Raw genomic sequence first — 24,810 nt, 5'->3', positions numbered from 1 at the left:
AGAACTCTCGAAATTAACAAAAACTTGCAACAATCCAAGGAGTGTTTGTTTATTCAAGAAAAAGTGCTGAAATCATGGTAACAACATTGAGCTTCACAGTGCTTTAACTTGCTCTGCATTCACTACCCCCTCACAGGCTAAGTGGTGGGCTTGAGAAACAGGAGCCCTGCACCACTGTGGCCATGAGAGCTGCAGCTCAGGTCCCAAGGGGCCAGGCTGCATTTGGAGTCCCTCGAGAAGCCCCCACAGAATGTCCCTTTTTGACCTGTCTGGGGGCCCTCTGGAAAAGCCTTCATTATAGTTTATCTCTATTTGACCTCAGAATTGGGTGAAAAAAAAATCCCTGTCCTGAAGGCATATGTTAAAAAACTGTCATCAACAATTAACTTCACAGATTCCTGAGGCAATGGTATCAGCTGGGGCAGAAAACTGGAATTACTGGCCGGAAAAGTTAAAAATCTGGGTAATGAGACATCTGCAGAGGGCATGATAAAGCCCTGACATATTCCTGGGGCTCTAGAAGGTCATGCATATGTACAGAGCTGTGTACATGCCCAGGGAAGACCTAAAAATGCCTGCATCTTTTTACTCAGCCAAGCTTGAGGCCTTGCACAGCCAGTGAAATACAGGTTCTGGCAATGTTGAAGACTCACAGAGCTGCCAGGATAACACACCCAGAGTCCCTAAGTCAGGGCTGGAGGCTCACTGGGTCTCAGGCAATCTCTGTGCAACCCTTAGCCAACCACCAAACCAGCCAAGCAGACGCTACACTAATGCACAACACAAGAAAGTCAGATTCTACAGGATTAAAAAAGTCAATAAAGAAGAAACAGGAACCACCGCTGTAGACCCACAGACCCTGGGGAGGTGAGAATCAGATTTTCATAGTCGCCATAATACATTCTTTAAAATAGCAAGTATTCAAAAGAATTCAAGTTGTGAGACAGGCAAAGATACAGGAAAGTAGGGCCTACCAGGAACAAAAGCTCTCAATAGAAACTATACATGAGAAAGCCCAAATACTGGAATTACTAGAAAAAAGTGTTAAATCAGCCATTATAAATATGTTCAAAGAACTTATAAAAAGACAAATAATCCAATTTCTAAAATTGCGGGCAAAGATTTTGAATATGCACTTTCCTAAACAAGACACACAAATGGCCAAAAAAGACATGAAAAGATGCTTAATACCATTAGTCAACAGTGAAATGCAAATCAAAACCACAGTGAGATACAACTTCACACCCACAAGAATGTCTATAATCAAAAGACAGATAACAACTGTTGGTGAAGATGCAGAAAAAGAAAAGAAAATAGAACCCTCATACATTGCTGGTGGGAAGGTAAAATGGTACGATTGCTTTGGAAAACAGTTAGCACTTCCTCAAAATGTTAAACATAAAGTTACCATATAACTCAGCAATTCCACTCCTAGGTATAGACCCACAAGAAATGACAACATATGTCTGCACAAAAACTTTACACAAATGTTCACAGCAGTATTATTCATAACAGTTCAAAAGTGGAAATATCCCAATGCTTATCAACTGAAGAATAGATAAACAAAATGTGGTATATCCATACAATGGAATATTATTCTGCAATATGCTACAGCATGGATGAAACTTGAAAAGGGTGTGCTAAATGAAAGAAGTTAGCTATGAAAGACCACATATAGTATGATTCCATTTATATGAAATGTCCAGAATAGGCAAAGCCATAAAGACAGAGAATAAACTAGCTTTTTCCAGGGACTAGTGTAAGAGGAATGGGGAGTGACTGCTAATGGGTACAGGGTCACTTTTGGGGGTAATAAACATGTTCTAAAATTAGATATTGGTGATGATTATATAACTCTGTGAATAGATTAAAAAGCACTAAATGTAAAAGGGTGAATTTTATGTAAATTATCTCTCAAAGCCATTATTTTTAAAAGATGCAGCTTATTTCTTTTTATTTAACACTCTTTTGTCATGACAAAAACATACATACAACTTTTCATTAAACATTTTTTCTCCTCAACTTAAGATTTAATTCATGATTCAACATATTCTGAGTTTAGAAAATTCTGAATTTCAAATATTCTAGGAAGTAAAGCAATATTTCCAAATAATACAAAAATTGAATTAACACAGTAAAATATGCTTTGTTAGCTAAAATAAATAATATTCTAAATTGTAGGTTAAGTTTTTTTGAGCTATCCTCCCCCGTAACAGCCTATTTTAAAGAAGAACTTGCTTCCGTTTCCTGCTCATGATTAGTTGATTTATTATCTCAGGGGATATGAGTACTAACTGAAAATTACATGGACTCTGCTGTTTGTGGGGTTGCTTTAGAAGGAGTTTCAGGACTAAAGACAATATTTAATATTATTAGCAACTTGGATATCATATGTCCCCTAATTTTACAGATTATTAATGAAAACCAGAGCAAAAATCACTACATGTTAGCAAAGGAGGATGCATAATGGGTCACAATACAAAATATCCCTTATTTGTCAGGAAACATTCAGTGGGATGATATAAGTTTCTCTTTAAACTGTGAAACTAAAATCCTTCTTGCTCCCAGCTCTCATCACTACATTGGACCAGCAGTCAGTACTGTGGCCACAACTGTAACATATCCACTAAAAATACACTCTTTATAATAGTGATATTAAAATACATGGATTTTTAAATTTTTTAAGCTTAAAATTGGCTCAGAGATTAATATTCCAATCGAAACCAATTTGAGAATTGCAAGGGGAAATGCATTTTAGCTCAATAAAGTTGGTTTACAATGACTAGTTAAGAAAAACGAAAAGAACATTTACCTTGAGGCTCGTTTTCTCCCATTTCAACTTCAGAATCATTGTCTTCGTTATTTTGCAAAGCAGCCATTTTTCTCTCATGCATCTTTTTCTACAACATAAAAGGATATTTTTCAGCTCAGTCCCATCTGTAAAAGAAGCAGCTTCCATATGACATAATTTCTTCATCCCACACGTACCTTGGACAGCAGCTCGCCGCTCCACTGTCTAACCCCCTTGGTGACGTTGACGATGCACTCCACCGCTCTGTTCAACGCCTGCTGTACATCCTCCAGGGCCGGGGTCATGGCGATGTTGGGAATAGCCAGAGTGATGCTTGCCCGGAAAATGGACAGACTGTTCTGCTTCATCTTAGATGCACTGTTACTGCCTGAGTTAACACAAAACAGGGACTTTAATACTTTTCATTTAAAACGGGACTCATTTCATTTTAAACCAGAAAAATTAAAGTACCAGAATAGTACAAAATAGATATATAATCAGACAAATATTTGTTGAATGAATGATCTTCCTAGTGGAGGATCCAGTTTTGCTCGAAGTAACACAATAGTTTGGTGAAACCCACGCCATTGCCTGCTGATTACAATCTGCTGGTCTGCCCTCCATAAAGGACACCCGCCGGGTGGGATCAGCCTTAATTATGGAAACTCTTACCTAAAATATTGAAAATGATACTGTGCGAATAACAGGATGCCAGCAAATGAATTAAATGTAGAATAAGTAAGCAAGGCATAAAGAACAAGGGTATCAGAACAAGCCGCAGTCAGAACAAATAACCCATTTGGAATTTCAAATAAAAAATGACTTTTCTACCACAGGGTGTATAATCCAAGCTAGGAGCAGTTAAAGAGTAGGGAAGACAGCAAATGTGACCCACATTTATATCCAAGGGGCTTGTAAAGTTGGCTATAGATAAAGGTATAGGTGTAGACATATACATACTGATTTGTGTATGTATGTGTAATTTTATATATGTAATTAGAAATACTTATATACAGTTGGGAAAGGCATGTGATTTAATATCAGCATTTAATTCAACATACAACCAACAGTCTTAATTATATCCTTGTGTCAGATAAAAGAACTAACTTCCATTCTGAAGACCAACAAAACAAAGTAAGCCATGCCACCAATCAAAAAATTTTTTTAATATTTCCGCTTTATTTATCCACTTCTAATTAAGTATTAGAGATGCTCTCCCTTTGATGCCAATAACAAAATAAATAAGGTTTTATTATTCTATTATTTTTCAATTTTAATTAGTTATTTTATATTGTACTATTTTCAATTTAAAATTTAATTTCAGAGTGTCTCCAGATTTGATGGATTTTTGTGGTTCATCTGGGAAGTGCAACACCTATTTCTAAATTGTGCTGTGGGAGAGATGATTGTATGGACAATGAAGAAAACAGCTAGAAATTACTAAATTGACACAAAAATTTAAAAAACTGTTCTGCTTTGGAGAGAATGGCATTATGATCTTTCTCACTTTATAAGACTGGCTAACAACCTAATTATTTTTTTTGTATCATTAACCTACAATTACATGAAGAACATTATGTTTACTAGGCTACCCCCTTCACCAAGTCCCCCCTCAAACCCCATTACAGTCACTGTCCATCAGCTTAGTAAGATGCTGTAGAATCACTACTTGTCTTCTCTGTGTTGCACAGCCCTCCCCATGCCCCCCGCACACATTATACATGCTAATCGTAATGCCCACTTTCTTTTTTCCCTGCCCTTATCCCTCCCTTCCCACCCATCCTCTCTAGTCCCTTTCCCTTTGGTAACTGTTAGTCCATTCTTAGGTTCTGTGATGCTGCTGCTGTTTTGTTCCTTCAGTTTTTCTTTGTTCTTATACTACACATATGAGTGAGATCATTTGGTACTTGTCTTTCTCTGCCTGGCTTATTTCACTGAGCATAATACCCTCTAGCTCCATCCATGTTGTTGCAAATGGTAGGATTTGTTTTCTTCTTATGGCTGAATAATATTCCATTGTGTATACATACCACATCTTCTTTATCCATTCATCTACTGATGGACACTTAGGTTGCTTCCATTTCTTGGCTATTGTAAATAGCGCAGCGATAAACATAGGGGTGCATCTGTTTTTTTCAAACTGGGCTGCTACATTCTTAGGGTAAATTCCTAGAAGTGGAATTCCTGGGTCAAATGGTATTTCTATTTTGAGCATTTTGAGGAATCTCCATACTGCTTTCCACAATGGTTAACAACCTAATAATTTAACAATAAAATTATCTTTGTATATGTCTTCTTTTAACAATATGTTTTTTGACTTTCACCTCTTAAAATAATTCATTTAACATGGTTTCATCTTATCAGAAAAAGATTAAAAGTGATTTCAATTATTATGTTGACAAAACTTAAGTGTCCTTAAGCAAATTACTTAACTTCTCTGTGCTCCAGTTTTCTCAGTTTTAAAATGAGAGCAATACAGTATTTACTTCTTAGAATTGTTGGGATAATGCAAGATATGGTGGGTTTTTTCAAATATTTAAATATAACAGGAGCACACACACACACACACACACACACACACACATACACAGACAACCAGCTGCCATGCCTAGCCAGCCAGTGGGCAAACTGTGTGGCATCATTACCCCGGAAATTAATGGTGTTGGAGGCATGGATACGCTTCCGGATAGCCTCTAGTGTATTTCTTGTAACTTTCAGGAGAGCGTCCACATTCTGATGGTTAAAATGAGAGAGTAACTCGCAGGCTTCTTCCTCTAACATCTCAGCCTCTTTCTTCTTTCTAATGATTGTCGACAAAGGTAGGAGGCCTGCTGGGGTGTTAAAGAAAGATGTCAAGGGGTGGGAATTTTCTTTTTCTCTTTTCACTGTTACAAGATGTGAAATATCAAGAAAGATTGAAAAGAAAGAGGAAAAATCAATTGCAATTAAAGAGAAGGAAATGAAGATTAATTACAAGTTTATCTTGTAATTGCAAGTTTAACATCACATAAATATCACACTTTTTAGCAAGTGATGCCATCCAAGGACAGCAAGAGGAAACCGGGGCACCAGGTGAGCTGATGGAGGCCTTTCCTTCTCGAGGTGAGGAAACAAGAGAGGGCAGGAGCTACAGCTTAATAAGCAAGGCTGGGCTGCAGGGGTCTGGGTGCTGGAGCTCTCTATTCCACCAACAGCTATGAAACCTTGGGGCAATAACCTCCCTTCTCTGCCTCTCAATGTCCTCATTGGTTCCACAAAAGACTTGCTCCAGGATGGACATACTCCAATGGGAATTCCAATCTATAATCCATCCTACTGTATTGATAAGGTGAAAAAAATGCATGCTCACACCTAAATACAAAGACAGTTAACAAGGGCCAATGAAAAATACATGTTTGTAGAGTTCAACAAAAAATACTGGAGCTAAAGACATAGAGTCATCACAATATCCTCAGAATCACAATTTCAGGTTATAAACAGCACCACAAAATTGGGAGGGTGTTTACGGAAGTGTGAAGTGAATTGCTATGTAGAAAATTAAATTCTGATTTTCAGTAACATCCTAGAAAAATAAGACCCTTCCCTCAGCTCATCTCTTACCTGAACTTTCATTTTTTGAATCAGCACTATTCAGATTGGATACTTTTTCACTTTCTTCTTTAGATGGAACTTTCACATCCAGCAACATATTTATTAGCTCATTGACTGCTTCCTCCACTAATGAGCTTTTAAAATGTAGTATCTGAGCACCATTTACACAAAGGTTCTATCAAAACAGAAAATTAGCACAGTATCATATCTGTCTATCTAGCTCCTAAGAGCACATCAGTAACAGAGGTGATGCCATAGACTCAGCCTCTGGATGGGACTGTGGCTTCCAACAATGTTCAGCTGCACCCCTCACACTGACCCAGACCAGGTGTCCTGGAGGGAATGCATTCAAGATAGGGGAACCAACTGGAGCAGTGTGGATGGATCAAAATTATACTTACTTCTCTAGCCGTGGAGAAAATAACTCTAAAAGCCATCAGCAGCCTCTCTTTCAATGAAGTTTCCTTCATTACACATAATCCATTCTAACCAGGCTTTCTTCTCTCCTCACCTTTGCCAACAAGCCATAGTCAAGCCCTAATTAATTTCAGATATTCCCCTCCCCTCCCATAAGATTTCTCAAGAATGAGATGTAACAAATATAAACTAATATGATTGGCGCACTGTACTCAATTCTGTAGGTTGGTAGATAGATGATTGATAGATAGATACATAGATAGATAATAGAGAGATAGAGAGATAGATAGATAGATAGATAGATAGATAGATAGATAGATAGACAGACAGATAGATAGATAGATGACAGTGAGACAGATGCTATAGACAGTATCAGTGGTCTACCACCTAATTGGAAAATAACCCCATGAAACAATAGATCCTGTCATTGGTCACAGTCTCCAGCTCCATTCCAAGTTCCACCATTATTCATCTTAGACTCTCTAATGTGCCCGTGGACCATCTACTACAAACATCAGCTTCAAGGTTGATTTACTGCCTCATCAATGACATTCTCCACTCCACTACTGCAAAGCACATGGCATTCTGATACTATTAACATAGGAACATTCTGACACATCCTGAAATAAACTATTAAACTTCTTTACCATAAGAACTTCATTCTCAACTCACAACTTCACCCAACTACCAACCTCCATCCCTAACCTAGGGACATTTATGAAAAAGAGACAGAGATAGTTATGAAAAATTACACAGAGATTAGTTATGAAAAAGAGGCTGGTCAGAGGCTAGACAAGGAAGGGAACAGAGCACCATCTAGTAACAAGTAGAGACTCTGGCACCAAACTACTTAGGTTCAAATCCTAGCTCCGCATGATTCAGGAAAACCCTTTTGGGCCTCAGTTCCCCAATCTGTAGAACAGTGATTATGGTAGAACCTTCCTTAGACTGTTGGGATTGGAGTATTCTGTAAGATAATGTTTGTAAAATACTAAGAACAGTGCCTGGCACAAAGTAATATTCAGAAAGTGCTTGTTATTATTATCAATCAACAAATTACACATAACCACAGAACTATTGGTGGCTAAGCTTGCTCATCTCATTCCACATAAACTAGTTCCTTGTTCTCTGAGGGACTGCTAATATTTTTTAAAGGCTGCATCTTAAATCCTCTGACTCTACACACTCTCTCCTAATGACATATTCCTCATCTCAATCATTCCTTAGCCAATACCCTTTCCTTCTTCACTCCCTCAGCCTTCCATGGCGACCCCCCAGGAGAAACCCAGCCCAAAGGAACCAGGTGGTCAACCCCTTCCACTTGCACACACAGTTTATGGCAATGTAAGTGCTTAGCACTGGGAATTCACAGTCCCTAAACTCAGCCAGGTCCCTAATGCTACCCAGGAATCATTCTACGTGACTATGGTCATGTTCCTCTACCAGGCCCCAGAACAGCTGTGTCCTTAAACACCTGTGTCCTCAAATCTTTATACCATCCTCCCCCATCACATTCAGCTGACAACCTTGATTTCTATAGCACAAAGCAAATGGAGGCCACACCTGGGGACTCACCCAACTCCCTGACCCCATGCCCTCACCCAGAAGACCAACTGGCCTCCATCATTAACCCCTTTCCCTCCTTTTTTCAGTGAATGCAATGTTTCTCCTTCTATTTCAGATGAATCTTACAACCTGGGTTCTAAATCACAGAATCTCCTACTTCCCCAGAGACCATACTTACCAATCATTCCTTTCTCCTTCTCTACTTGATCTTCCCCCTCAGATATGAACCCACTCAATGAACTTCAACTCAACATCTTCCTCCAGCTACCATAACAAGCATCTTCTGCCTCAGGGCCTTTGCACTTACTGTTCTCTCTGCCTGGAATTCTCCTCCCCAAAGACATTCACATGGCTTGCTCTCTCAGTCCCACTGCTCAAATATAATCACAGAAGTCATCCCAGACCATGAACATAAAATCACAACTCTGTTGGGCACTCCATTTCTTCATTAACCTCTTAATTTTTCTCCATTGAACTTATCATCACCTGACATGTTATGCATTTATTGGTGTTTTGTTTGTTTGTCTTTCTGTTTTCTCCACTTGAAAGTATGTTCCATGATGGCAGGGATTTCATCTATATTGTTCACTACTGTATCCCTAAGCAGTGATTTGCATAGGAGTGAGCATCACAAAGGTTGTTGAAGAAATAAATGAATCATAAAAAGGAAACAAATTCAGAAGAATGTATTCATTTATGCTGGGAGTCATTTATTTGTATTGGTAATTATTATTTTTGATAATCAAATGCAAATTAAAATTTGGTTTTAGGATTTTGCTACTTAACCTAAATTAACAAATCACAATAATTTGTTATAATTATAATAAAACAGTGCTGAAATATATCATGAAATTGGTACTATCGTATTGTTGTTGGCATGGTAAGTTGATGCCATCCTTTTGAAAAGCACTTTGCCTACAAGTATTAGGAGGTATTAAATGAAGAGCCATTCTTTGATCCAATGTTTATTTTGGAGAAGAAAGCATTCCTAAAGGGAGAAAAAAAGCATGACATAAAGAAATATGTTCACAGCAGTTTTTGGGAAATAGCAAAGCTTTGGAAACCATCTAAATGTCCAGCAATAAGGAACTAGTGAGTAAATTAAGGTTCACTAACTCCAAAGAATATTCTGAAGGCATCATTAAAACAGTGGCTATGGAAGCCACATAGCTACATGAAAAATATTTCATAAAGAGATGATAAGTGGGGAAAAAACCCACTATTCAAAGTGTGCTGTATGTATAATGGGATCACAACTTTATTAAGAGGTATATAAACAGGTGATACACCCAAATTAAGACAATGGTTGTATAATTGGTAAAAGTACTATTTTTCCAATTTTTAAAAAATATTCTAAAACTTACTTTTCAATTTAAAATAACTGGATTTTTATAAAACAATCGTAAGATTATGGGTGATGTTAAAACCACGAAGCCAAGTGATTTCTCTGAGGGAAAAAGTATGAAAAATGAACAGGAGGGACAAGGGGGATTTGGGATCTCCCCACAGTTGGTGGGTCTGAGAGGAGGAAACAGGAATTTCCAGAATCCAGACATTTAATGGTGACTATATAATGGTAATTTGATAGGAACTGAAGATGACTGCACAAGCAGAGAGAGGTCGCCATGGCAGCCCTGAGACCGCTAAACCACTGGCAAAGCTGGTCTTTCGCTGGCAGCTGGGAGCCCAGATTTTGGGAGGGTTCCCACAGGTCCCTAGCTTCCAGGAGTGGCTCACTGCACACACACTGCCTGTGCAAACAGTGTGGTTTATGCTGAGCACCTGCTTGCCTTCTGGGTGTCCGGAACCTTGGCCCATGCTAGGCAGAGGGTGCCTACGTGACCAGACACAATAAAAGCCTTGGCTCTGAGTCTCTAGTGGGCTTCCCCGGGCAGGAATGTTGCACATGTTATCACAGCCTTGCTGCTGAGGTGGACAGAGCTCTGTGCAGCCTCTCGTGAGAGGGAGAAGGCATAAGGAAGCCTGCACATGCATTCCTCCAAACTCTTCCTCTCCTCCTTCTGCTCTGTGTATCCTGTTATAAGTCTTAGCCTTTAGTGCAACCAGATGCTGAGTTTCATGAGTCCTTCCAGTGGGGATGGTCTGGGGACTCCTGACATACCATATTAAAATCATCATGGATGAGTTCTTATAATCAGGATGCCCACTGGGAACATTGTAAGTGATGCTAAAGTGACATTCCCAAAGGGGCACTTCATGGAGGATGGCTCCTGGATCTTAATTAATCCTGGCACAAGGAAGAAAATATTCTGTTTGCAAATAAGTTTGAGAAACAATGGGTTAAAGGAAGTTAAATGGGTTCTTCTAAGAGACCTTCTGAAGGCCTTTATGTTAATGCATAAGAATCTGAAAGAGGAAGGGAGGGTGGGTCACACTACCCAAAGCAGTTTGGGCTCAGACCCCACTTTTCCCAAGCTTCCTAGCAATGGCTCCAGAACTGTGTGCCCCAGAACACCTGTTTAGGAAATGCTGCTCTACAGAAATATTTAAAGAGGAAATTCTGTCCAGAACCTGTTTAAAACAATTATATTATTAATAAGCCCTAGCTTACTAGAAGCTCTTCAGCAAAACAGCTCTATTCTTCAAAAGATATGGAAAAATGACAAACATCTCACACAGCAATTTCCCTCCTACTGATCTGAATAGAAAAGACTTGCTCTGCATGTCTAAGCAACTCGTCTGATACATTCCTCCTCATTTTCAAATTATTGTCAGTAGGCTCCATGTTTGAATCACATCTACCACAGACCAATCACAGGTAGAGAAAAAAAATGTAATTTACAATTCAAAAAATGCCCTTTATAGAAAAATGACCACAAAAAAAATTAAATTAAAACATTCATCTTGTAATAACCTTTGTCATTTGGAGAAACTCTTCACAGGTAAGTGGCTCCTCCTGGGGGAGTTGACAAAGGGGTGTGTTACTCATTTCTTCTAGAATGGCATAGATGCGGAACTCAATCAGATCATTGACCCTGTCGAGCAGCAATTCCAGGTCATCTTTGGAAAAAATATAAGTAAATAAAAGAAATTAAGCATTTTGTTTTTTTTTTAAATCAACACTGATTAAACTGCAGCAGGAAAATCAAGCTAAAGTCACTCCACACTGCTGCTTCACACTTGGTTTTCTCAAGCTGTTCTTTCTTTCACCAGTTTCCCCGCTTTCTCAGCCTGCCTCACTCTGACTCATACTTGAACACTGAGCTCAAACACATCTCCCACAAGCAGCTTCCTGTGTATCAGCCCGCAATGGAGAGGCCCCTCCTCCTGAACTGGCAACAAGTACATCTCTGAGTGCACGGTATTGCCTACTCAAGTCTTAGCTTCTAGAATCCATCCTTTTCCTCCTTGCATCTTAAACACTTAGCCCAGTGCCTAATCCACAGGAGGAATTCAACAGTTTTTACTGAAGTGAAATTCCCACACGTTTTCTTTCACTGTTACTATCACAAGGTGCATTTTTAGAAATTGTGCTGAAGTGATACAATGCTATGTTCCTTGGACAGAAAGGTCAATTCTGAAGGAAATAAACAACTTACATCAAAAGTAGAATGACAGTTAATGGATATCCATCTAAGGAGTAGTACATTTTTCAACAGATACCATACAGTATATTCATTTTCTGACACTACTTTCTACCATTCTTTTTCCTAAAGAATAAAGCCCTAAAAGTTTTAAATCATTTCTAAGCTAATAATTAAAGGGCTACTCAAGATACCAAGTTTATTCACTACTAAATAAGAGCCAACACTTTTTCATTTAAGCATGTGTGCTCTATAAGATTCTTTACAATGTCTGATTCTTCAAAGCATCTTCAAGGACATCTGTGTCCCCGACCTACCCAAAGATGTCCACATCCTAAAGTCCCTGCAAATGCTTCCTTCTATGGCAAAGGGGACTTTGCAGATGTGATCAAGTTAGGGGTCCTGAGATATGGAGATGGTCCCAGATTATTCAAGTAGGGCCAAAGTGGTCATAAAAGTCCTTGTAAGAGGGAGGCAGGAGAGTAAGAGTCAGACTGAAGATGGGTCCATGGAAGCAGGGAGACAAAGAGAAAGAGATTTGAAAATACTATATATTGCCGGCTTTGGAGATGGAACAGCCATGAGTCAAAGGCTGCAGGCAGCCTGTGGAAGCTGGGATGGATTCTTCCCTAGTGTCCAGAGGGAACCATCCCTGCTGATACCTTGGTTTTAACTCCATAAGACTCACTCTGGACTTTTCACTTCCATGACTGTGTTATTTTAAGTTAGTAAGTTTACAGTAACAAATTGCAACAGGAAACCCATATAACATCTATGCATAGAGTGTGCAAAATCCTATCAATAGAAGTCCTGTGTGTTATTTTGAAGACTGTCCAAAACTCTCTTAAAGGTATGATACAAAGGACCACCTGTAAACAGAAGGGTTGACTCACTAACCCAATAAAAAAACCCAGCTGCTGTTAAAACCCCACAAACTCTGCCTCCAAAGAAACTTAATCTTTTTTCAAACTCAGTTACTTCATTTAAATTACAAAAAGAAAACAGAATCCAAGACCTAAGAAGACTTTCTGCAGGAACTGTCTCCTTGTCTCCAGCAAACTCCAGTAAGACATCCAAACTGTTAACATTCTAATCCTAATCTCTACAAAGACTAAAGCCTCCTTGGGTAGCCTGTTCCAATTGGGTTCTGATAACTCTTATTATGAAGCTTTTCTACCTTTTATAAACAACTGCTTCTAGAATCTTTGCCAATTTCCTCTTGTTTCAGTTCCTGGGGAGACGTATTTTGGAAGGAACTGGGTCCTGAACTCATCCTTACTGCTTACATCTATATAACATTACAAGCCACTTAACATTTCTGGGTCATAGTTTTCCAACTTTAAACTGAGGGTCTTACTGAAACTCTAATGTCCAACAGTAAGTATAATTTCAAATGTAATTCACCTCTGGGGATTAAATAGTGACTATATATAGTTCCCAGGAAACTAATAAATTCATATATTTTTGTAAAACTCCTTAGGGAACAGCTTAAGGATAACACTCCCAGATTCATTATTTAAATCCACAGTATCTATAAGAAATGACACATTAGTTAAAACTTCAGTCTTTCAAATTGTGAAATAATAACCATTTAGACAGACTTACTGATCTTTGCAAAAGCGTTTTTTAAGTACACCTCAATGTTCAGTGATGCCCAGGTCAGTGCAGCCAAGCCAGGTTGGAGAGCGTCATCCACTTTGGCCAAATGAGGGACCATCAGTTGCTGTATGATGGGAGGCATTTTTGACTTCACTCTCTGATATTCAGATAGCATCATCTGCAGTGAAATGGGGTTAAATAATCAATTAATATCAAACTTTTAACATCTAATGTTTCATTTTTTATCCAGAGGGATGAATTCTTTTTGGTCCAACTCTGGAGATTCAATAGCAGCCTGTAAGGTAGGCTAATTGGATAATTACTCAAAACCAAATAAGAAAAGCACAGAAGACCAGTAATGTTTCCATAAATACAAATCTCTAATTTTTTATAAAATACAACTGAGGAGGAAAGAAAAAGAATTTGAGAGTAACAGTTTCTCATCTCCTCCCAGCCTATGCATCAATAAGTTCATTCATTCAACCTTTACATTGACACCAGGGGTTTCCTGCCCCTTTGGGCACTTCCTGTGGACCATGCTCATCACGCAAAGAGTCAGGGTCATCAGGAGTCCACCTCCGCCCACTGCTGGGATTGCAGACGGAGTCCTGATGGAAGACCCAAAGCATACGAGAAGTCAGGAACCAGTGCTGATGTCAACCAGTGTCATCCATATACCAAATAAACATCATCCATGTACCAAATAACAACCAAATTTACATCTCCAGCCCAGATAGCATTCCCAAAGTCTAGATTCATACATGGTGATTGCCTACTCAATATCTTCACTTGAATATATAACAGACATTTTAAGTTTAACATTTCCAAAACTTTGTTCTTCCCTAAAACTTCCTCTGCCCACAGCATTCTCCAACTCACATGACTCTCTCAACTCCACCCTTCCAGTCCTCAGGCCAAAGAGTCATGCTCGACTCCTCTCTTTCTCTCACACCCACATGCAGTGCATCAGGATATCTTGTTTGCTCACCTTGAAAAGAAATTCTATAGCAACCTGCTCACTTACCACACCCACTGCTACCACCATCGTGGGCTCTGACCTAAACGATAGTAATAGTACACCATTGTCCTACTTCCACTCATGCCCCCTATGGTCTCTGATCAATTTAGTAGCCAGTGACCCTTTCAAAGTATAAGTCCAATCATGTCACTCCTCTGCTTACATGGCCACACAGCTTCCCTTCCCATTCAGGGCTACAAATTCTTATGCTGGTCTGCAAAGATCTGCCCAATCTGGTCCCCATTACTTTTCTGATATCATCTCTAATCACTCTTCTCCTCCCTAACCTGTTCCTGCCATACCATCTTCCTTGCTGGTCCTTAGTCTCAGGGTCTTTGCATCTCCTTCAAATAATTACTCAAATGCCATCTTCTCAGTTAGGCCTATCCTGACTACCTGTTTACAACTGTAAGCCATCACTGAAATCCACCTACACTCTCTATTTTATTTGCCCTGCTCTGTTTATGCCATAGTACCTAGCATTTTCTAATAGATTATATAATTTACTTATTGATAATGCTCATTGTTAATTTTCTGTCTTACCCAACTAGAATATAAGTTCTACAAGGACAAAAATTTTGTCTGCTTTATTCAATGTGCCTGGAACAGTACCTTACACAAAGAAGATGATCAGTCAATATTTCTCTAATTAATTAATTAGTTGTTATCTGAAGGAGCGCTTGTGACTAGAAATTCATAGATTCTGGTCCTCCACTGAAATTTACCTGTTTACAATGTTGAACTGTGTCAGTATTTTGTTCATATGTCACCATTTTTAACTAAAACTAATAGTACTTCCAGCCTACCTTATATGGTAATGTTATATTAATAATAATTAATTGTAAGAAAGTAACTTTAATGCACTTCTTAAATACAACTGTTTTTAAGTTCATATTTGTAATGTGTATGTTGGTATTGCTTTGTCATTAGATCAATGTGTCCCTGAAATACAACTCCAAGAGCTTCTATAAGAAAAATGGTCCTGGAATGGATAAGTTTGGAAAACACTGCATACAACTTCTCCCCTCTTGGACAGTCACAATTAATATTAATGATTCTGAGAAAACTGCAAGAAAGAAGTAAGAAGCCCAACAGACTGTGAATTTTGTTAAACTCAACATTTCCCAAATGGAACACATAATCCTTTCTTCATATAATACTTTACTGCAGTTTCTATAATATCCTTTCAATTTCTGTGAAAATCACTTTGGAAAAGCCTAAATGTGATGGTTTTATTATCAGCTATTTATACATTTCCCAAAGCGTTTACCCACTGCTTACCTTTTTTTCAATATCCCTCACTTATTCTGAGAAGCAATTCAGCAGGCCTACTTCTTACCTTGACCCTGTAACCCTGTGAGGCTTATTATTCATCCATTTTATAAATGAGAAACTGAGGCTTAGAGGGGTAATCTTCCTAAAGATAATGGTTTGAATCCAGATCAAACTAGCTTCAGAATATATGCTCATAACTATTAGCCTAGGCTGGCTCTTCTCTTTCTAGTTTGAAGTGCCTTCCTAAGAATAGATGAAGAAAACAAATTCTCAGCTACTTTGGCATATCTGTAGAATCCTGAAATCTCTACTAAATATTCAGTGTAATAACTCTGCTATACTTGAGGAGGCCCCCCAAAACCACTAACAGATCTGCTTTTACAAGATACTCACGTTGAGTAAGAACCTTCAACTCCTTCAGCCTTCAAGATTCAATAAATGTCAACCACATGATAATTTACTGGCTCAAATTGTTATTTACAGTGGTGGTGGTTTTAAAACATTGTTTGGCCCTTCTCTCCTCATGGGGTGGGGTCTATGTCCTCTCCTTGAATCTGGGTAGGCTTATGGAGCCCACCAGATTACACAACATGATGCTGTAAGGCATATGAGGCCGTCCTAAAGGCCAGGAAGCGTCCTCCTTGCTTCCTGAAATGCCCGCTCTTGGAACCCTGAATTGCCATGTAAGAAATTCTAGTACCCTGAAGCCTCCATACTGAAGGCCACACGTAGAGACTCCAGTCCTGACCCCAGCTGAGCGGAGTTTCCTTCTGTCCCCACCAAAGAGCCAAACATGAGGATGAGGCGACCTTGGACTTTTCAGACTCAACATCCTCCTACTGAACTAAATAACCTTAGTTAATACCACATGAACTGAAGAATCACCTAGCCAAGTCTTGCTTAAATTCTTCATCCACAAAATCATAAGATATAATGAACTGGTTGTTTTAACCATTACATTTGGGGCTTTTGTTACATACAACAGATAACTGAAACAGCAGTTCTGTGGACAAAAATAACATCAGTAATTTTATATTCTGATAAATATTACTTCTCAGCAAAAATACTATTTTCTTTATAAATATGTAGATAGTCTGATTGATTTTCCCAACATGAAAGAGAAGTCTAAAAGGGAATCCCAACTTGCTGACTAGAGTCCACAGTTGAGAATGCCTGCCATTGCCAATATTAACTTTTTAATATAATATGAAGCAATGGGAAAACTACAGTAGGCTGTAAGTCTGGGTTCTAGTCCTACTTCTGCCATTTGTTAGCTTTGAGACCTTGGCTGAGTCATTTAACCTCTCTGAGCTGCGGTTTCATCATCTACAAAATAATAAAATAGTATTCTGTCCCGATTACCTAACATACTTGTGGAAAGATCAAATGGACTAATTAACATGAAAACAGTTTAAAATGTAAGACATTATGTAAATGCATGGTCTTATTGGTCTTATCCTATGATATGAACCACTATAAAATTGTAACAATGGCTTCGGGGTTATTAAATATCACGGCTGCCTCTCTAACCTCATCTTGAGCATAACAGATGTCACTGGTGACCAGTCCCTCCCTTGTGATGCTTTTCTTACACTTAGCTTCCTGACACTTGGTTTCCTCCCACTTCAAAGGCCAGTCCATATTTTGATTTGCATAGTGATCCCCTCCTATCAGAACTGTTAATACTGTAGCAACTCAGACCCTCTACTCTTCTTTATCTATATTCTCTCCCTTGGAGATCTCATCCAGGGAACTGACTTTAAATAGCAACTATAATCTGATAACTCTCAAAAGTATGCCTTCAACTTTGACTTCTTCACTCAACTCCAGACTTACATATCTATAGATAACACCTCCACTTCAATCTCTAAAAGCTATCCTCTACTTAAGATGGGAACTATTGATTCCCTCCTTTCCCCAAAAAATAACCAGTCCCAGTCTTTGCCATCAACACAAATGGAACTGTCATTTGGGCCACTGCATGCTATTGAGCAAGCTGTGCAGAATACAACCTACACAACAATATATAATAGCCCTACTTTGAGTAAATCCACTGAGTTGTCCACGTGAAAAACAAAGGAGTCATCCTGAAGCCCTCTCATAGCCTGCCTGTAGACATAATTCTCTAATTCACCAGGCTACTCAGTGGCCATCCAAGCTCAAGCTACCATCACCTCCAGCCTGCACATGGGCTTCACACAGACACACTTACCTCCTTAAAATTTGTTCACCACCCAGCAGGAAGAAGGATTTTTTTGGTGAAAGACACTATGGATTTTTCACCTTCTCAAATTCCTCCAGTGGCTGTCTTCCTGGTGCACTCACAGTTAGAGCCGGGCTTCAGGAGATCTGTAATGCCCTGACCCTGGCCAGCACTGTAGCCTCACTCCCCTCCTGGGGTTCTGGGCACTTTGTATTCCTCAACAGTGACATACCACCTGACTTTTTTTAATGCAAACTGGGGCTAGCCAGGAAGGGGGAAAAAATGAAAGTACTATACCTTCATGTTACTGAAGTTCTTTTTATACGTATCCCGTTTCTGGAAAAGTGCAGCTGCAAACAGTGAAACTTCCAGACCCATCTGTGACATGCACTCTGTTTCTCTAAACAGGGTGAGTATCTGCGGGTCAAAGTTCACAAACAATTTCCCCGTGCCTGGAGCCTTCACCAATAAAGAAGCCTCAAGTCCCAGGTGAAGTTCTTCAGTCTGTAAGAAAGAGACCAACATGAGTACTCATTTCAAATTCAGTGCACACACAGGATAACCCAGCTCTGACACTGCTGGGAAGGAGGACCATTAAGTGTTCTTCTATGGATTTGAGCTTCTCAAATTACATACAAGGGGGTCACTCATTCTTCTCCCAAGTTCACTTTCAAAAGGGCCTTTAAGACAAGTAGTGATTCTACAACATCTTACTACGCTGATGGACAGTGACTGTAATGGGGTGTGGGAGGGGGACTTGGTGAAGGGGGGAGCCTAGTAAACATAATGTTCTTCATGTAATTGTAGATTAGTGATACCAAAATTTTTAAAAAATAGGGCTTTCAAGTTCTCAGCAGTGATGTTACAGTCAATTCCACAAAATGCCTGGGTCATGATTCTCTCGCACATGACAGATAAGCGGAAAATGCAATCGTGGTGACTTCTCAAAAGCCATTTAGATCCCTGATACCGGCAATGGTATTCAGTTATTTTTCCTAATAAAACTGTCATAAAACCTACTAAACGCAGTTTTCAGTTATCTAGGAACGCAATGAATACCACTATGGAGACATCTCCATTATTGGCTCAAAACTTGAACCAGCAAAAAGAGATATTATTTTAGAGGCCTTGTAGGGCTGAATTTTATTCTCCAAAATACTTCCTGCCAATCTACAAATAAATTGGAGTGTTGATAATGTATGAAATATAACTTGATTAACCTAGTACAGCCAAAGAAAATTTAAGACTGGGTTTAACAGATAAACTACTGTGTAATGACACATTAAGGAAATTAATGGAGAAAAAGAAAGAAACAAATCTTATTTAACCAGGGAAAGAAATCAATAAATAGGATCTTCTCCCTTAGGAGTTTGTAAATTAAATAAAAATGAGTGTCAGTTACCTGGTTTATGACAATTTTTTTCAAAATTAATCATTATTTTTTTTCATGGACATACGACACTTTTTGACTGATTGCCTACATTCAACCACACCTGTCTTATAAAAAACTCACAGGCCCAACTTTCTAGAACAGCACTGTATAATGCCACAGGGTTTCCCATTGATTTGACAATGGAGATGTCTGTGCAGAGCATAAAGGTAAAGACTCACCTGTTGAAGCCAGGCCCTGTGGTAGAGAACCTCAAATTCCAGGAGGGCCTTGGCCACCCTATTGTACCTGCGAATCACAGGCTTGGCTTCAGCTGTCTGCAGCACAGCTGGGTGCTGCTGGAAAAGCTGCATTGGCTGCTGAACCCTGTGGAAGAGCTGCCGGGCCCACAGAATCTTCCCAGCAATGGGAGGCTGATCTCGAGCCAAAGGAGGGTCGCCTTTCTGCTTGGCATACAGCTTGGAGATCATATCAATGTCAGCCCCGAAGTTCACAAGGATTAGCCGGTATTTGTCATCAATCCCAAGATTAGGTATGTTCAATCTGATTTTTTTTAAAAAAGGGAAAGTTTCAAATTAGTGGGAAGATACCTAGAAATCTCTTTTGTTAAGGGATTTTAGAGCACATGCTAATCAAAGAGAATGAGATATTTATTTGGCACATCTAAAAAATCAAAATAGTATCAATCCGTTGATCATATCTCAGTAAAGTGATTTTAAAAAATAAAAAAATAGGGAGGGGGCGGAAGATGGCGGCGTGAGTAGAGCAACGGAAATCTCCTCCCAAAACAACATATATCTATGAAAATATAACAAAGACAACCCTTCCTAGAATAAAGACCAGAGGACACAGGACAAAATCCAGACCACATCCGCACCTGAGAGAACCCAGCGCCTCGCGAAGGGGGTAAGATACAAGCCCCGGCCCCGCGGGAGCCGAGCGCCCCTCCCCCCAGCTCCCGGCGGGAGAAGAGCAGGCAGAGCGGGAGGGAGACGGAGCCCAGGACTGCCGAACACCCAGCCCCAGCCATCAGGGCCAGAGTGCAGACACAGTACGTGCCCAGGGGGCCCTGGACGCTAGGGAAACAGGGCAGCAAGAACAGTGAGCAGGCACTGGAGGCCGGGTGTCGGAGGACATAAGAAAAGCGCGCGACCATTTTCTTTTTTTTTTTTTTTGCTTTTTTGCTGTTTTGTTTTGGCGAGCGCTTTTTGGAAGTCTTAAAGGGATAGGGACCCCAATACTAGGGAAACAGGGCAGCAAGACCAGTGAGCAGAGGCCCGAGGCTGGCACCGGAGAATAAAGAAAAACGAGCGACCACCTTTTTTTTTTAATTTAAAAAAAATTTTTTTTTTTTTTTTAATTTAAAAAGTTATTTCTTTTTTTTTTTTTGATGGTCGTTGTTTTGTTCTGGCGGGTGCTTTTTGGAAGTCATAAAGGGGCAGGGCGGGACACTTAATCCAGAGGTAGGGAATCCGGGGATCTCTGGGCACCCTAACCCCTGGGCTGCAGGGAGCAGGGAGGCCCCTTACGGAGATAAATAGCCGACCAGCCGCTCCTGCTCCAACGTGACTCCCCCACTTTGGAGCAGCGGCCCGAGCCAGGCCACGCCCACAGCAACAGCGGAGATTAACTCCATAGCAGCCGGGCAGGAAGCAGAAACCCTGTCTGCGCGCAGCTGCGCAGCACAAGCCACTAGAGGTCGCTGTTCTCCCAGGAAAGGAGAGCCACAAACCAACAAGAAAGGAAGTCCTTCCAGCCGTCACTCGTCCCAGCTCTACAGACTATTCCTATCACCATGAAAAGGCAAAGCTACAGGCAGACAAAGATCACAGAGACAACACCAGAGAAGGAGACAGACCTAACCAGTCTTCCTGAAAAAGAATTCAAAATAAGAATCATAAACATGCTGACAGAGATGCAGGGAAATACGCAAGAGAAATGGGATGAAGTCCGGAGGGAGATCACAGATGCCAGAAAGGAGATCGCAGAAATGAAACAAACTCTTGAAGGGTTTATAACCAGAATGGATAGAATGCAAGAGGCCATTGATGGAATTGGAATCAGAGAACAGGAACGCATAGAAGCTGACAGAGAGAGAGACAAAAGGATCTCCAGGAATGAAACAATATTAAGAGAACTGTGTGACCAATCCAAAAGGAACAATATCCGTATTATAGGGGTCCCAGAAGAAGAAGAGAGAGGAAAAGAGATGGAAAGTATCTTAGAAGAAATAATTGCTGAAAACTTCCCCATACTGGGGGAGGAAATAATCGAACAGACCACGGAAATACACAGAACGCCCAACAGAAAGGATCCAAGAAGGACAACACCAAGACACATAATAATTAAAATGGCAAAGATCAAGGACAAGGAAAGAGTGTTAAAGGCAGCTAGAGAGAAAAAGGTCACGTATAAAGGGAAACCCATTAGGCTAACATCAGATTTCTCAACAGAAATCCTACAGGCCAAAAGAGAATGGCATGATATATTTAATACAATGAAACAGAAGGGCCTTGAACCAAGGATAATGTATCCAGCACGACTATCATTCAAATATGATGGTGGGATTAAACAATTCCCAGACAAACAAAAGCTGAGGGAATTTGCTTTCCACAAACCACCTCTACAGAACATCTTACAGGGACTGCTCTAGATGGGAGCACTCCTAGAAAGAGCACAGCACAAAACACCAAACATATGAAGAATCAAGGAGGAGGAACAAGAAGGGAGAGAAGAAAAGAATCTCCAGACAGTGTATATAACAGCTCAATAAGTGAGCTAAGTTAGGCAGTAAGATACTAAAGAGGCTAACTTTGAAACTTTGGTAATGACGAATTTAAAGCCTGCAATGGCAATAAGTACATATCTTTCAATAGTCACCCTAAATGTTAATGGGTTGAATGCACCAGTCAAAAGACACAGAGTAACAGAATGGATAAAAAAGCAAGACCCATCTATATGCTGCTTACAAGAAACTCACCTCAAACCCAAAGACATGTACAGACTAAAAGTCAAGGGATGGAAAAACATATTTCAAGCAAACAACAGCGAGAAGAAAGCAGGGGTTGCAGTACTAATATCAGACAAAATAGACTTCAAAACAAAGAAAGTAACAAGAGATAGAGAAGGACACTACATAATGATAAAGGGCTCAGTCCAACAAGAGGATATAACCATTCTAAATATATATGCACCCAACACAGGAGCACCAGCATATGTGAAACAAATACTAACAGTACTAAAGGGGGAAATAGACTGCAATGCATTCATTCTAGGAGACTTCAACACACCACTCACCCCAAAGGATAGATCCACTGGGCAGAAAATAAGTAAGGATACGGAAGCACTGAACAACACAGTAGAGCAGATGGACCTAATAGACATCTATACAACTCTACATCCAAAAGCAACAGGATATACATTCTTCTCAAGTGCACATGGAACATTCTCCAGAATAGACCACATACTAGGCCACAAAAAGAGCCTCAGAAAATTCCAAAAGATTGAAACCCTACCAACCAACTTTTCAGACCACAAAGGCATAAAACTAGAAATAAACTGTACAAAGAAAGCAAAGAGGCTCACAAACACATGGAGGCTTAACAACACGCTCCTAAATAATCAATGGATCAATGACCAAATCAAAATGGAGATCCAGCAATATATGGAAACAAATGACAACAACAACACTAAGCCCCAACTTCTGTGGGACGCAGCAAAAGCAGTCCTAAGAGGAAAGTATATAGCAATCCAAGCATATTTAAAAAAGGAAGAGCAATCCCAAATGAATGGTCTAATGTCACAATTATCGAAATTGGAAAAAGAAGAACAGATGAGGCCTAAGGTCAGCAGAAGGAGGGACATAATAAAGATCAGAGAAGAAATAAATAAAATTGAGAAGAATAAAACAATAGCAAAACTCAGTGAAACCAAGAGCTGGTTCTACGAGAAAATAAACAAAACAGATAAGCCTCTAGCCAGACTTATTAAGAAGAAAAGAGAGTCAACACAAATCAACAGTATCAGAAATGAGAGGAAAAATTACGACGGACCCCACAGAAATACAAAGAATTATTAGAGAATACTATGAAAACCTATATGCTAACAAGCTGGGAAACCTAGGAGAAATGGACAACTTCCTAGAAAAATACAACCTTCCAAGATTGACCCAGGAAGAAACAGAAAATCTAAACAGACCAATTATCAGCAACGAAATTGAAGCGGTAATCAAAAAACTACCAAAGAACAAAACCCCCGGGCCAGATGGATTTACCTCGGAATTTTATCAGACATACAGAGAAGAAATAATACCCATTCTCCTTAAAGTTTTCGAAAAAATAGAGGAGGAGGGGATACTCCCAAACTCATTCTATGAAGCTAACATCACCCTAATACCAAAACCAGGCAAAGACCCCACCAAAAAAGAAAACTACAGACCAATATCCCTGATGAATGTAGATGCAAAAATACTCAACAAAATATTAGCAAACCGAATTCAAAAATACATCAAAAGGATCATACACCATGACCAAGTGGGATTCATCCCAGGGATGCAAGGATGGTACAACATTCGAAAGTCCATCAACATCATCCACCACATCAACAAAAACAAAGACAAAAACCACATTATCATCTCCATAGATGCTGAAAAAGCATTTGACAAAGTTCAACATCCATTCATGATAAAAACTCTCAGCAAAATGGGAATAGAGGGCAAGTACCTCAACATAATAAAGGCCATCTATGATAAACCCACAGCCAACATTATATTGAACAGCGAGAAGCTGAAAGCATTTCCTCTGAGATCGGGAACTAGACAGGGATGCCCACTCTCTCCACTGTTATTTAACATAGTACTGGAGGTCCTAGCCACGGCAATCAGACAAAACAAAGAAATACAAGGAATCCAGATTGGTAAAGAAGAAGTTAAACTGTCACTATTTGCAGATGACATGATACTGTACATAAAAAACCCTAAAGACTCCACCCCAAAACTACTAGAACTGATATCAGAATACAGCAAAGTTGCAGGATACAAAATCAACACACAGAAATCTGTGGCTTTCCTATATACTAACAATGAACCAACAGAAAGAGAAATCAGGAAAACAACTCCATTCACAATTGCATCAAAACAAAAAAATACCTAGGAATAAACCTAACCAAAGAAGTGAAAGACTTATATTCTGAAAACTACAAGTCACTCTTGAGAGAAATTAAAGGGGACACTAACAGATGGAAACTCATCCCATGCTCGTGGCTAGGAAGAATTAATATCGTCAAAATGGCCATCCTGCCCAAAGCAATATACAGATTTGATGCAATCCCTATTAAACTAACAGCAACATTCTTCAATGAACTGGAACAAATAATTCAAAAATTCATATGGAAACACCAAAGACCCCGAATAGCCAA

General features: G+C 39.5%; 1 protein-coding gene across 3 annotated transcripts in view; it reads right to left on the bottom strand.

Moving 5' to 3' along the window:
- Nucleotides 1–24,810, bottom strand: part of DNAH5 (dynein axonemal heavy chain 5) — a 257,848-nt gene that overhangs the window by 146,565 nt on the left and 86,473 nt on the right. For all 3 annotated transcript variants that reach the window (XM_057496308.1, XM_036896717.2, XM_057496315.1), the window contains exons 14-21: nucleotides 19,617–19,938; nucleotides 18,303–18,509; nucleotides 13,516–13,687; nucleotides 11,241–11,386; nucleotides 6,392–6,557; nucleotides 5,437–5,619; nucleotides 2,989–3,179; nucleotides 2,813–2,900 (exon numbers count right to left, since the gene is read on the bottom strand). In XM_057496308.1, the coding sequence (XP_057352291.1) occupies nucleotides 2,813–2,900; nucleotides 2,989–3,179; nucleotides 5,437–5,619; nucleotides 6,392–6,557; nucleotides 11,241–11,386; nucleotides 13,516–13,687; nucleotides 18,303–18,509; nucleotides 19,617–19,938 (1,475 nt within the window). The remainder of the gene's footprint in view (nucleotides 1–2,812; nucleotides 2,901–2,988; nucleotides 3,180–5,436; nucleotides 5,620–6,391; nucleotides 6,558–11,240; nucleotides 11,387–13,515; nucleotides 13,688–18,302; nucleotides 18,510–19,616; nucleotides 19,939–24,810) is intronic.

Source organism: Manis pentadactyla, chromosome 2, assembly GCF_030020395.1.
Source record: "Manis pentadactyla isolate mManPen7 chromosome 2, mManPen7.hap1, whole genome shotgun sequence".
Lineage (NCBI taxonomy): Eukaryota > Metazoa > Chordata > Mammalia > Pholidota > Manidae > Manis > Manis pentadactyla.
This window is presented reverse-complemented; position numbering and strand designations above follow the sequence as displayed.